At 34.7% G+C, this 13,958-nt stretch overlaps 1 protein-coding gene across 1 annotated transcript; it reads right to left on the reverse strand.

The window, feature by feature from the left end:
* LOC137929676 (dual specificity protein phosphatase MPK-4-like) lies at window positions 1–5,611 on the reverse strand. The gene is made up of 7 exons (XM_068772731.1): window positions 5,309–5,611; window positions 4,980–5,111; window positions 4,077–4,176; window positions 3,168–3,403; window positions 2,588–2,943; window positions 1,594–1,783; window positions 1–468 (listed from the first exon to the last, which is right to left on the reverse strand). Exons 1-7 carry the CDS (start codon window positions 5,418–5,420, stop codon window positions 365–367), a joined length of 1,230 nt encoding a protein of 409 aa, XP_068628832.1. The 5' UTR covers window positions 5,421–5,611; the 3' UTR covers window positions 1–364.
* Window positions 5,612–13,958: the final 8,347 nt, after the last annotated feature.

Below are 13,958 nucleotides of genomic sequence, written 5' to 3' on the forward strand. Positions count from 1 at the left end.
TAGTGTAAAAAAATTAATTTACTCTTTTGACCCCGCTTACACTGTCACAAGAGGCATATGCAGATTCCACTTTCAGCCAAAAACTTCTTATAAGGCAGCGCAGTACCAGGGCTCTGTGAGAAACTTTGACTCAGGCTACATATACATTTCACCAAGTTAGGACACTGCCAAGTCCTTAGATCTCTTTGGTGGACGCTCCATGGAATTAATTTTCAACTTCGAAATTACTACTACAATTCAAATTATGTCATTTCTTTATGGTGTATATATTAAAAATCACTCCACTACATGTATCAATGGTAACAAGTTTCCATAAGTAAATAACAATCTATGCGCAAACTAATAAAGTTGAATATGAATTCTCTCAGACTGTAACTTGTACATTTTGAACGATGTTGGACCACTCCACCTTGGAAGGCACCAAGTAAAACGCCGGAGCAACTTTCTGTCCGCATGGACATTTGCAACCTGCAAAATGATCATTATTATTATCTTGTATTTCAGACAGGCTAGGCCTAGATTAAATATGATAGATGCCACAATATAGTAGTATACATATAATATACACTGTTAGTATTTTGTAACACATAGTAACAGCTAATTAATCACCTTCGACACGAGCGTCGAATGTACTCGACGGCCACAGGTGAATGCACACAGCCGGCTCTTACCTGCCGCGACACTGAACACGTCTTGCTCTTTAAAATACTTGTGATGAGAGTGTTTGACATTACAAGCTGATACAGATGCGCATTACGTTCACCCAATGTTATTATAATAAACTGTAACTGCAAAGATAGGTTAAAATTTCTTGATTGACGACTAAAGTCGACGCTCGGCTATGCTCGTTCATATTACAGCCGTCGAGTATAGTCGACGCACGGCTGTGCCTATGGTTTTGTGGCCGACAAGCCCTGTACCGACGTGGTTAAGCTAAGCTTGCTTGTACTGTAACGAAATAATATTGTTTGGCCAAAGTTCACAGTTTTAGTAGTCAAAAATCCCGCCATTTTGTAATAATTATTTATAATAATGTATTTAATGATTATTATTTTTAACTTAAGGTAATATTTTGTGATATCAAGTCTATCTATATTTGAATGCAGTGAAAATGTAAAGATTATTATAATGTTAAAGTATGTGCATATTGGTGTATACTCTATTGATGATTCTAAGTAAATCTTAATGGCGATATTATTTAACTGGAATAAATTCGCCAGTTCATATGAAAGTATGTATTTTATTTATTTATTTACCCCTTTTACTAAATTTGTAAAGCCGGACTTAATGCCTTAAGGAATTCTCTACCAGTCAACCCAATAGCTAGGCGTATGTTCAGCAGTTGATGAATGTATGATGTTGAGCTTCTTAATGCAGAACGCACATGCAGGTGATGAGATATTAGACCCATTTTTTATCAAATTATTGGTGGCAACACTAATGGTTTAATTTTTTATTCCAATTTTATTTGTGTGCCAAAGTTGAGTTTTACACTCTCTTTTCTAACATTGCCATATCTATATGTATTGTCTGTGGTAAAAAAATATGAATTGTATAAAATCAAGCAAGGGTATATATTTTATAATAATTTACCCATGATCCAGCTGAAGCTACCAATTTTGTTCTGACACTTGGGGCAGTGCAGTTTCCCGTGAGGCTCGTTAGTGACACCCTTCATCCAGCTCATGGGCTCCACAAACCACACCAGACGGCAGCTCTGCTCGTCGGCGCGCGCTACGATGCTGGCGTCTACCATGTTTCCCTCACTGTAGCCGTCTAACACCTGGAATAACGTTTTTAAAATTATTTATTCATATGCATCATTTTTAACCCTCTTTATTATTTATTTAATTCCAAAGATGTTTTTGACTGGACTTTCACTGCTTTCCAAAAGACATTCACACATTCAGCAGGTTCGAGGCAGCAAGGCCCATTGTCTAAGACATCTTATAGGGTAACAAATCCTATGGGTTCATAGGGGATCCTCGGCTCGGGCCACTACATACTAATATTTTATCAAATTGAGAGACTGCCGAGCTCTTGGATCATTTCAGCAGACACTCCATGGAGTGGTTAGATTCAAGGAGACCACAAGGGGTTCTAAAGAGGCGCATGGAAAGACCATAAGAAATAATGTTTAATAATGAAGGCAACTAGTATGCAAATTTTTGACAACTATTGAATAAATGAAAAGTGAAGATATTGGAATTAATATTAATAGTTCAAAAATAAGAAGTTGATGCATTGAAAACTCCTTTCAAACTGAAATAGCAGTTGGCAGAACAAGGCCCAAAGATATTAAGACATTATTAACTTAGAAGACAAGAAAGTCCATTAAGGTGTATTAAGAAAGATAGATTTTCAGCAAGGCTTGATATGACTGATTTCTTTATCCATCAGAAGCCAAATCTTTATAATAAATACATATATTCATTTAACATTAAACATTGCACCAATTAAAATATTCAGAATTCATTTTCTGGAAGAATTTACATAGAACAGCAAGACGAATAAAGTTTCATATCTGTATGTGTGAAAATAAATATGGTTTAATGTAACTAAAAAACTGAGTTATTTTAATTATTACCTGGCTGGAACCTTCTTCACCATCTTGCAGATTATTATTCTGGCACAGTTCATTGGAATCTTCACATTCTACATTGGGCTGGTCCATGATCTGGCAGGCCAGGCTTTTAAGCTTCTCGATCAGAAGCTGACCATTCTCCGTACAGTTCAGACCGGTCAGCTTGCTGGGTGGTGGTCGGATTCCTTTCTTCGCTAACTCAACTTTGACTTGCTTGGGTAGATGTGGTATGATGTTGCTTTGGCTGGCGACGATGCGACGACACTTCTTGCAGCGGTATACAATTGGGTCAGGCCTCTCTCTGACCAGACCAGGATCCGGTTTGATTAGATCAGCAAACAGTTGTGGTATTATTTTTACTGAAATAAAGTTATTTACTAAATAAAGTGCAAGTAGCAATAAAACGCGCTAAATTGCTATCAGCTTTGAAATTATGGTAAAAGTGCACTTTGTTGGACTCTAAAATACAATATTAACTAGAATTTATTTCTCATTCATGTAGCAATGTTCATTTATATTATATATATTTATATATAGGTTGTATGTGTGTATAATAGTGTCTTCTAGAAGATGTAAATGTTACCTTGCTTAAGCTTCTGCCCAGCCATTTTAAGCCGGAACTGTTTGAACCTCGGATCATCTCTATTGAGCTGGTAGCCCATATGACCGAATAACTTCAGCTGGGCCACAAAGCCAACATTAGGTCCAATAAACCGGCGTTTACTCTTGACAAGAGTGAAAGCATCTTCATAGCACAATCCATACTTTTCCATTATATAAGCTATCACAACAGCTGCTGATCGTGATACTCCAAAATAGCTGCAAATTGAGAGAAACTTGAGGTCAAAGTGAACATAAAAATATTGACAAGGTTAGTTAAAATATAATTTTGAATTTTATTAATAGACCCCACGAGACACGTGGGTGCAACGGATGGTGCACTTGGAAGTATTCAAGTTGCCTTATAAGAAGGCTCAAGATCACACAAAGACCAATGGAGAAGACTAATACTAGAAGTTTCGCTATGGGAGCGAATTAGAAATAACTTGATCTGCAGAACCAAGGTCACAGACATAGCTCAAAGAGTAGCATGTCTGAAGTGGCAGTGGACATGTCACGTCACTGCAAACGTCCATGGTGACCCCAAGCCAGTATACCCGGCGTCGGTACGCCGTCCAATAGATTGTCAAAGACAGGGGACGCGGGGAGTGAAAGGTCAGTAATCCTAGTGATTTTTTGGAGAAACATGCCTTGCAGTGTGTGCCTATCAGCTGCCAGAATGTTGATTATTGTTGGTTTATAAATTATTGATCTTGTACACTATAATTTTCCTCTCTTTTCATTATTTCTATCAATACCCCTTAATAAATTCCTTATCATTCCCCAAACTGTGCCCTAATTTGTTTTGAGTGCCATACAGAAAGATTAGGCCTTAGAAAGATATAAAATTATGTCTACTGCACAAAAGAATAGATAATATTTTAAATATTACCAATGAACCAGAACTGTTCCTCCATCGCTGATAGCTTGCTTGATGAATTGATTGCTGTCCGGCAGCTGAGTGATAAGGTCTTCCTTGGGTACATCGGCCACTGAAAATTTTATTAGATATGTAATTATTGTATATTTAATAGTTGTATACTTCAATATTTTATAATACATTTGCTATCTATTTATTTTATAACATAATAATGCATACTGTATCTCTTTAAACTTGAATATATGCATCATCTTGTCCTCTAATTTCAATGTTGTAATTACTTCTTGGGTAATATTTTATTGAGACATTAAAATAAAAATATAATTACTACAAACTACTAATTTATCCTATATGTTTTTATTTCGAAATATTAAATAGTACCATATGCCAATATATTCGTGAACATATTGGCATATAGTACTTAATGGTAAAATAAGGAATATTTCATTAAAAATATGGTCAGTAAAAACTTGAGCAGTTTACATTTGATTAAAGAATTGGATGTTCAAAGAAACCAATGAATTTAAAAAAATTTGTTACAGCAAAGAAAGTCTTATAGTTCTGTACTGTCTATTTATATGTATGTACATTGAAAAAAGGCTTTAATTAAGTAGTAAGCGAATAAAATAACTCAGCTCCATATCTCTACATCTAGACAATTATTTTTATATAATTTTAATGTTTAAACATTATCATCACCATTTCAGCCATAAGACATCGACTGCTGGACTAAAGCCTCTCCCCATATATTTCCAATAGTACTGGTTAGTAGTGGCCTGCATCCAGAGTCTTCCAATAATCTTAACAAGGTCGTCAGTCCCCCTTGAGTGGATATCCTATGCTAAATATATTATATAATTTATTAACACATATGCACTGTGTATTAGATTAAAACATAAAACCTTTATTACTAACATTTAATAAACTTAAATGTGAGGTTGGCTCTGTCAAGAATTGTCCTTGGAAGTGGCACCAGATCAATGGTCAGGATGTGAGTAATCTGGAGCTTTTGTAGTGACTTCTCATCTCGGGCACATGCTAAATTGCCTGAAAAGTATTAGTTACTTTTATAAATTTACTTGAAATTTGATGTTACATTATATGATTATTTCTAATATTATACGTGCAAGTCATTAGAATTACTGTCTTAAAAGTATTTGGCGACTTTCTTGTTTAATGATAACTGAAACATTATTGATGAATGTTCAAAGCATTTGGGTATTTTAAAAAATAAGTATACTCGCCTAAATAAAGGTTATCATCAATAAGATCTACGCTAACGTCTAAATTCTCATCTTCCAGCGGGTCGTTGTTATCGGCGGCATGAAATTGCACCTCTGCGATTTGTTTAGCCATTTATATACGAATAGTTACAAAATGTGATAGTAAAAAATATCACGATAAAATATTCATACGATATTTGCAAAGAAAGATAAACCACAACTCAAATCACAACCTATCTAAGCCCGAAATGAAGTAAACAGAAAATACGGGAGTTTATAAAAAATCAATACATGTTTATTATGCGTAAATAATATGTGAATGCCTAGGTGCTTTTCATAACTTTTTGCATATATTTACACTAACATTTAGTTATATACACTGTTTATATAGTAATAAATGTTTGAATAATCTCCTAATTATTAAATTAGTATTAAAATTAATTTAAAATTTTGCCCGCCTAAATGTTTGTAAAAATTTGACAGTGACGTTTAGTATTTTTTTCCAGAAAAAGGGCAAAAGTTATAGCCTGTACAAACTATTTTATTATTATCTAAATATGTTGCTCCTATTAGCATTATTAAAATTTATCTGTGTGATATAATCTCTACGATAGAATTATAACGCCATATGTAATAATGAGTTCTTTATTTGTTATTTTTAAAAATCACTGCAAAAATTTTACTTTCCTGGTATAAAATTAAAAAAAAACTTTGCTTGTAATTTTGAAAGAACACTGGTTTATGTACCTAATTGCGGTTACTATTTTCTGTATATCACGAACATCGTAATACTTATATGGTATCGTTAAATTGAAAAACTGTAAATAAAATAGACATTAATGTGAAAAAAAACTTTTTTACATTCTTTGGTAAAACGTGAGCTTTAGCAAAACCATAGAATTCATAAAATTAAAAATACAATTATGAATCAAAAGTTTACAAATACTACTGTCGTTTATTTTAGCGATTTGCAAAATATTTTATGACTTGAATTTATAAATAGGTGTAATATATAGTTAATCAACATAAAAAAGTAAATATTTAAAGAGTAAAATCACTTAATTTTAATAGTCTTGATTATTTATTCTGTGCGAGTCGTAAAATGCTAATGATATATTTGTTCTATTTCATTTTGGTTGCCAAGCGAAATTCTTCTACAGCTTCATTCTCGCAATTAACCAAGAATACTTATTTGCCTTTTTAACCTGTCCTTAATATATATATTTTAAAATACATATGTATATCACCACTTCAAATACGTTTTACGTAGTAAGTAACAACTATTTAATAATCCCTACGCACCCCGCTTTCAGATACAGGGCACATGATGAAAAAAATATTTCTGTATAACCTTTTTAGTGTTTATGTATCGCATAAACATTTTGAAAGCATTCTTTCAAGCTATACATTTCATTCCTTTAGGTATGTAAATTTTCATTACAGATAAATTATATTTAAGATGAAAGAAGTAATCGAAGTAGTACAGATGGCCATTTTTGACTTAAACAAAAGTAGCTTGTTTCCATCTGTTGCGTATTTCATATTAACATTTCAAATGGGTTTCCATATTAAATTACAATAAAACGATACACACACAGTTACTTTTCCATTTATTGTCTTTAATGCTCAGAGATGTTTACATGAATCATTCGAGAAGTTTTCCACGAAACGAAAATAAATGAACCCCCTCTCACTTATTCGGAACTAGTTACGAAACCGTACAAAGCGAAATTTGGGTTTTACCCCGCCTGTGTTGAGGCAAGCGGGAAAAAAAATGCAATCTCATTGCAAATGTAAACCGTGTTATTAATGTTTTTAAAATGATGTCTTTGCGTAATTTTTTTTGTTTTAAAACCCATTATATAAATAGCATCTAATAATTTTTACTCAATTGATGTAACGAACTTGGTTGGATGTTTCATAAACATGGCTGATATTATAATGTATATGTCAATTATTCCCCAATGTCAATTAAAATTAAATAGATTTAAGAACGGCATCACGTGTTAAATGTTAAATTTCATTTACAAAAGAGCAACTGTTGAGTTTGGCCGACTCTTAGCTGAACAACATTCTGAGCCGGTGGTAGCTTACTACTTATAATATAAGGAGTCATCATTGAAAAGCCAAAGGTAACTATAAACATTCAGGCAAGGACGTCAGTAATATTATAAAGGTTAAATCTGCAATTTTTCTATCTGACAATTATTTTTTTTAATTACTATAACAAGAAATCGAATTCAAAAAAAAGGAAACCTATAATATTAATCGTCATCGCTACAGCCATAGGATTTCCACAGCTTGACATATGTCTCCCGCGTAGATTTCCAATAAGACCTGATGGAAGAAGCCTGCATTCAGCGTAATAAATTCTAGCTTGAAACCTTGTAGGCGGATTATAGTGAATTATAATAAGATATTAGTGATAAGAGCAATGGTAGTCCAGTCCAGCACTGAGATCTGCGTTTGTAGTCCGCGGAATAAATTCCCGGAATACAATCTTGTATAATTCATACTGTGCATTAATTATATAGGATTGCCACTGTTCATGAACAAGTTTCTAGAAGATGGGCAGCAACATCCTCTGCGTACCATAACACCACACTGCGATTGCCAACTCGTCATGCATGGCGATTATGGTATATCCCCCTTATATATGGTATATCCCCCCTATTTTTTGAAGAAGCCTATGCCTTACAGTGGGCATCTACGGGCTGAAATGACGATGAGTGATTAAATATATACTGGCAGACTGGATGCTAATATTCTATGTAGATTATATACATGGCCACATCTCAAACTGTAAAGCTTCGAAAGAACTCCAGCACATTCTAGAACAATTAACCCGAAAGTGTGATATCTTCTCGACCCGCGTGGTTGATTGCAAGCCAAACCGTTTTCTCTGGGAATATTCTGACAGTAGGGCATACAGGGGCTACAGAACCATCACAATATTATATTATATTTATATATGGTTGTAGTGGTCAGTACATTTACACATGTTTTTTAATTATACTGTGTACTATACTTACTATATAGTATACTAATAAGTATATATACTACTTATTTTATTATATACTATATTACATAAAGTTTTTATTCTTTTACCTTTACTAATTTATATTTGCACCTCCCAAATGGTGAACTCGAAGAAAATACCAATGAAATTAAGTCCCCCGTTATACATTGTAAATATAAGTGATCAAATAAATATTTTAAAATGTCCACTAGGTTTGATAAATCAAGGTTTATTTAGTTATTAAATATTTATATATAAAATATTTCGAATGCTTGAAAAAGAAATACCAAATCGAATATATTTTAAATAAATATTAACCCAAGCAACACAAAACGCACAGACCGTTAAGGCAATACTTAGATACTTAAATATTTAAATGTAGATCGAAACGTAGCCTCAAAACAATGTTACGAAACACTCCATTGCCAATGCCCTACTAACCGAAAAATAGAAAATTATATGTTGTTTCGACTGGCGTAATACCGGTCAATTTACTTTGATTTTCTAATTCTAAACTATTTTTCTATTACAGAATTGTTTTCGTTGTAAACTAAAGAGGAATTGTTATCCGTTATTTTTTCTCTAGAGAAGTCGTTTATCGCAACAATCTTGGTACGATACCTATGGTTTGCAATGGACTTCTATCGGCTTAACACAGCCTTGCGGATTTTCAAATTTTAATGGAAATGGTCAGTCCACATAGCAGTCAGAAAAGATAGCCGAAGAGGATTTAAAGTTCTGGTGTGAAGACCACGGACCAACAGGCGCAGCAGACGATGTCCTGATGTAGACAGACGTCAAGGTCATCGAAAGACCGCAGGACGTTTCCCATTGAAAACCTATAGTCTCCTATATGGCCTATATCAAGCTGGAGACGTTTCAAGGCAGAAATGATGATGATTGTAGTCATATTGCGACAAACGACGTGTTAGGGCAACATTTCGTCGTCGATAGGGGCGCATAAAAAAGGAGAATTCCACAGAAATAAAGTTTACATCGGTATAAATACAGGGGAAGCTTGAATCGTTAATACCTCAAGGCCCACTAGCCATAGAAAGAATCCCATAAACGTTTCAGAATGTAAACGTAACTGCTTTAAATGACCTACGTGGATCATTGATGACATCCAGTACTAAACTCACGCTCACTTACTCTCTTTTGTCACAAACAAATGCTGTTTATCCGCTATTTACAGCTTTCCCATGTTAGAGAATACCAAGAGCAGAAGGCATTAAACTTAAATCTCTTTACGGTAAGTAAACTCGGTGAATCCGTCTGCAACCTCTACTGGGAGTAAGCTAAAAAGAAGAATTAAAATATCAAACATATCAAATCAAAGTTGTCATGTAGTATTTCTGAGAAAAGGCGAAGGAAGCACGGTGATGTATGTAAGGAAATTAAGTATGAAAAGGAATGGAATAGTTTGTGACAGAGTAAAGAGTAAAAGAATGCTTGACATTGAGACAGATGAAAGATAATAGTGCAAATAAAAATGTGAATAATTATTTTTGAACAAAAAAGTCCAAGTGAACCATGACAAGGGGTGAATGAGAGTGATTAAATGAAACCTACACCGGAAATCGACAAAGTTTGAGCTCGTTTAGGCAGATATTCCTTGAACAGACTGGAAGTAATTTATTCTGAAGGTGGAAATCATATCTTAGACTGTTACTCGAATAACCAAATAATGACGTAACCGAAATGGCTGAACCTTTTCGTGCCTATATGATTTATTATTTAACTATCACAAAAAAACCTACAGTATTTTTAATTATTGCATATAAATTAATCATTGTTTTGGTGCTCACAATTACCCGTAAACTAAATATATTAATAACAAATTTCACTTTTCACAAATTTGAAATAAATAGTTTCACAGACGGATGAATTACATCTACTTAAATAAGTCGAACGGGAATGTAACCACGTCTTATTACAGTAGGTATTTTACTATTCATTTTTGTATAACCTTTTAACTAATATTGGATTATATCTTTGTTTCATTGAATATTGTAGACACGGGTACTGTGTCTGTCTCGAGGGCTTCTAACAAAAGAAAATTATGTTATTTTTACTGTCATTGTTTCAATTTTCTAATAAATGAAGACAAAATCAAAAGGTTCAAAGTCACCCAGAGAACAACAGCGAGGACTTTACTTAGAGTTTCGCTGCAAGATCAGAAATGAGGTGATCTGCAGAAAATAATCTGCACATCGCTCGTGCAACCGCCGGCGTTTAGGGCTGAAAGGTTCTCGAGGGGGTAGGGCCCCACAAGGTGGACATAGGACATAGTTAAGATTGCTAATTGATAAATCGCTAGATGCGGGCAGCACAGGACCGTTCTTCGTGGCGAGTTTCGAGTGAGGTCTATGCCTTGTAGTGGGCGTCCATAGGCTGAAGAAGATGAGGAAGAAAAAAAAAAACCTAGCTTTATTACATGAGACCATTACAAATTTACTTAACTTCGTAACGCGCCATCTATTGAGGGCAAGTGACAAATTCCGTGGGATTTGTTCTTTTTATGAATACATTAACAATTTTTTTTAATAGAAGAATAAATGGCTTTGATACACCATTCCCAGTGTAATTGTGTGTCAACTCTGAGTTTCTTGTGTTAGATAAGCGTATTAGCAATTTTTTCGCATGTCATTAACTTTTGGTTGGGTAACACGATGACTCGGCGTAGCTTGTGTAACACCACCCTACGGACTTTCGGCATTCATCACGGCGCAAAGTCCGGTTTTACGTTGCTTAATATTAATTTTAGTTATGAAAATAAAAAAAATATACTTCTTTACTAGATATTCTTTCACGTTATTTGCCGCCAAAGAAAAATGCTTAAGATCACCATATTGACATTACTAACCAGTTGAAAGATATGTTTAGCAAAGAACGATATATGTACGATATAGGTAGAAACGAACGTTCCGGATTTCATCATAGATGAAGACTGGCCGTCATATAGTTATGATTTTACTCCACTTGATTATAATATATGGTCAGTTTTACAGAGTAAAGCTTGCTCTAAACGCCCAGATAATTTATAGTCCATAATACAATCCATCCAAAGTAGCCTTCGCACGGCTCCGTTCTGTATAGCAATCACGGAAATTGACAGTACAGTTAAGCTAAAAATATTTCGATCCAATGTGAAAACCATATTGCTATTGCATGCAAGACGTGGAAGCTCACCAAAGATATCTGGCGTCGGCTTCAAGTCTTCGTTAACAACTATCATCGACTTTGTCTCGGTATATACTGGTCTGAGAAAGTCTCCAACGTAGATCTCTGGAAACGCTGCAGTGAGATGCTACACGCTCTGAAGGGCCCCTGATCACATACCGAGACAAACCCTAGTACAGAATCGTCAAAGAAAGCGAAGACGTGGCCGCCCAAAGCAAACCTGTTGGATGACCACTGCAGAAGTGAAGGCAGTTGGAATGACGTGCAGCGAAGTAAAGCGCGAGGCTCAAGACCGCTCGGAATGGTGACGTATTCTGGACGCCCTCTGCCCCATCTTGGAGATATAGGAATAAACGAGGAAAACAATCCATACGATTGACAATGAAGAATTTTTCCATAAAAATAGTGCGTACTGCTATTGATATCTGGCCTCAACGTATAAAGGACTGTATTGCAGCCAACGGAGATCACTTCGAATAAGCTTTATATATTTTTAATGGAGGTATATTAACTAACACACTGTAATAGTCATAAATGTTACATAAATAAAAAATGTTGTTTTTCTATGTAACAATATTTATAGCAAGATTAAGTATACATAGGTATATAGTTGCATACATATAATGCATTAAGCTGTACCTGTTTTTGGTTTTTGAAATTGCAATCTATTGACCTTAATTGCTGCCTTGTAATTATATCTCGTTTGAAGGAATTTTAATACGCGAGGTCCGCAACATTCAAATAGTGAAATGACTTTAAATCCTCGTTCGTAAGGCATTGAACAATATACAGTTGGGAGAGGGTTGCCGCTATTTGATACGGATCTTTCTTCTCCCAGCTGCGAGGCACGACAGCGTTTTTTAAATTATTATTTTTTTTTTACACAATTTTCACTTACGGGTAAATACAGCAAAATTTATACATATTAACAATACAATTTGTTGCTATAAATATAAAACTTATACAGAATGTTCGGGAATAAGTATAAATCTATTTTTAATCACTTAGATAAACAATCACTAATTTTAATGTGTAGTAATCCGAGTTTTATAAATACATTTTTTACTATATCTTTATTTATTACTTCTGAAATCATTGAATTTTGAATAGAATGTAACCATGTAGAAATTGACAACCAATGTGCTTTTTTAACGCTTTCTTATATTCGTTTGACCACCAAGCCTGATGGAACGACGTTGTGGTCGAAGATGTAGCACGTAGACTCATTAGGTATATTCATTGTGACCCTGAAGAAATCTTAAAATTCCCGCTCAGGAAGCCGCAAGATTGTTCCTCACTCCAGATTTTACTAAACACAACATTCATACTGTCATCTTTGTGTGTTTAATTTTACTATTAATAACTCTATTCTGTTCTTTTATACAATTTTCTTCTTTATTCTTCTCTGAGATCAACGTTTTTAATAATTTAACAATCGAATCACTGTCGATTTGTTTGACGAAATAAAATTGTTTTTAGTTCTGTGCCTTTACTCGTGTTTATCAAAATTTGCGAAATTTATTTACGTTGTTATACTTAAACGCATTTCAGAATGCTGTCAGCAGTAATAATCAAGGTACTTTCTCGGGAGCTCTTGCCGGCCTCATCAGCTCAATGACGTGCACTGCAAGGCAAAAGCTTCCCCCAAAGATATCTATGAGGGAATATACCTTAACCGCCACGCTGGGCAGGCGAGTGTCATGGTACGTAGAGGGCGCTGCTGCTCATCCTCTGGAAACTTGTTTATGAGCTGTGACCATCCTACGTATCACAGGAATTGAACCCGAGACCTATGATCGCAAGTCTCAGTCCTTAACGCAGGGCTACCACTGATAACTTGCCCGCCTAAACGATCTAAGAGTTCAGCGGCAACGCAATCCGGTAAAATTGCATGCAGCATAACGGCCCTACCCCAGGTAGGCAAGTGGGCTTTGGATTAAGCGCTTTTCGCGCTTTACCGCCTCAAGCCCGAGGACCTGTACACATCAATAAATCGGGGAAGATAACGATAATTAGGAATAAGACTCAAGCTTAGACAATAAGGATCGATAAGACTCGCGGTAATTAAACAAAACTGATAAAACATGTAAATAGCAATACAAGCAAAAATATTGAAATAAAAAAGAACGGTTCTTAACTCAAATTGTAAAACTAGAAATAAAATGATTAATTAAATTAGGATCAGTGAATGTAGATGAGGTAAGAAAGGCCATATTTGGAAGAATTTTTGCAAATGTGGAAAGATTATATGAATAAAAATGAATAAATGTGTAACACTTTACCCGAAATGTAACGTCACTGACCCATGCATGGGAGGAGGAACAAGAGGTCTCCTAAAACTGGGGCCACTGTGAAAAATAAACCAAAGCTCGCGAGCTACACGCTTTAATATCTATACGCAAATATAAATTACATTATATCTAAATGATGTCAAAATCGTTCTGAATCGAGGATTTAGGCATCTTTTTT

Source organism: Battus philenor, unplaced genomic scaffold (genome assembly GCF_028537555.1).
Source record: "Battus philenor isolate CCGP_79_NKW_IND1 unplaced genomic scaffold, ilBatPhil1.0.hap1 SCAF_5, whole genome shotgun sequence".
NCBI lineage: Eukaryota > Metazoa > Arthropoda > Insecta > Lepidoptera > Papilionidae > Battus > Battus philenor.

What these genes read in the sequence shown, in the direction of transcription:
- LOC137929676 (XM_068772731.1), bottom strand. Translation starts at nt 5,420, where the DNA reads ATGGCTAAACAAATCGCAGAGGTGCAATTTCATGCCGCCGATAACAAC. An exon ending in TGATGATAACCTTTATTTAG is followed by an intron (nt 5,112 to 5,308) that starts GCGAGTATACTT and finishes AATACTTTTCAG; the next exon opens with GCAATTTAGCATGTGCCCGA. An exon ending in GGAACAGTTCTGGTTCATTG is followed by an intron (nt 3,404 to 4,076) that starts GTAATATTTAAA and finishes CTCAATTTGCAG; the next exon opens with CTATTTTGGAGTATCACGAT.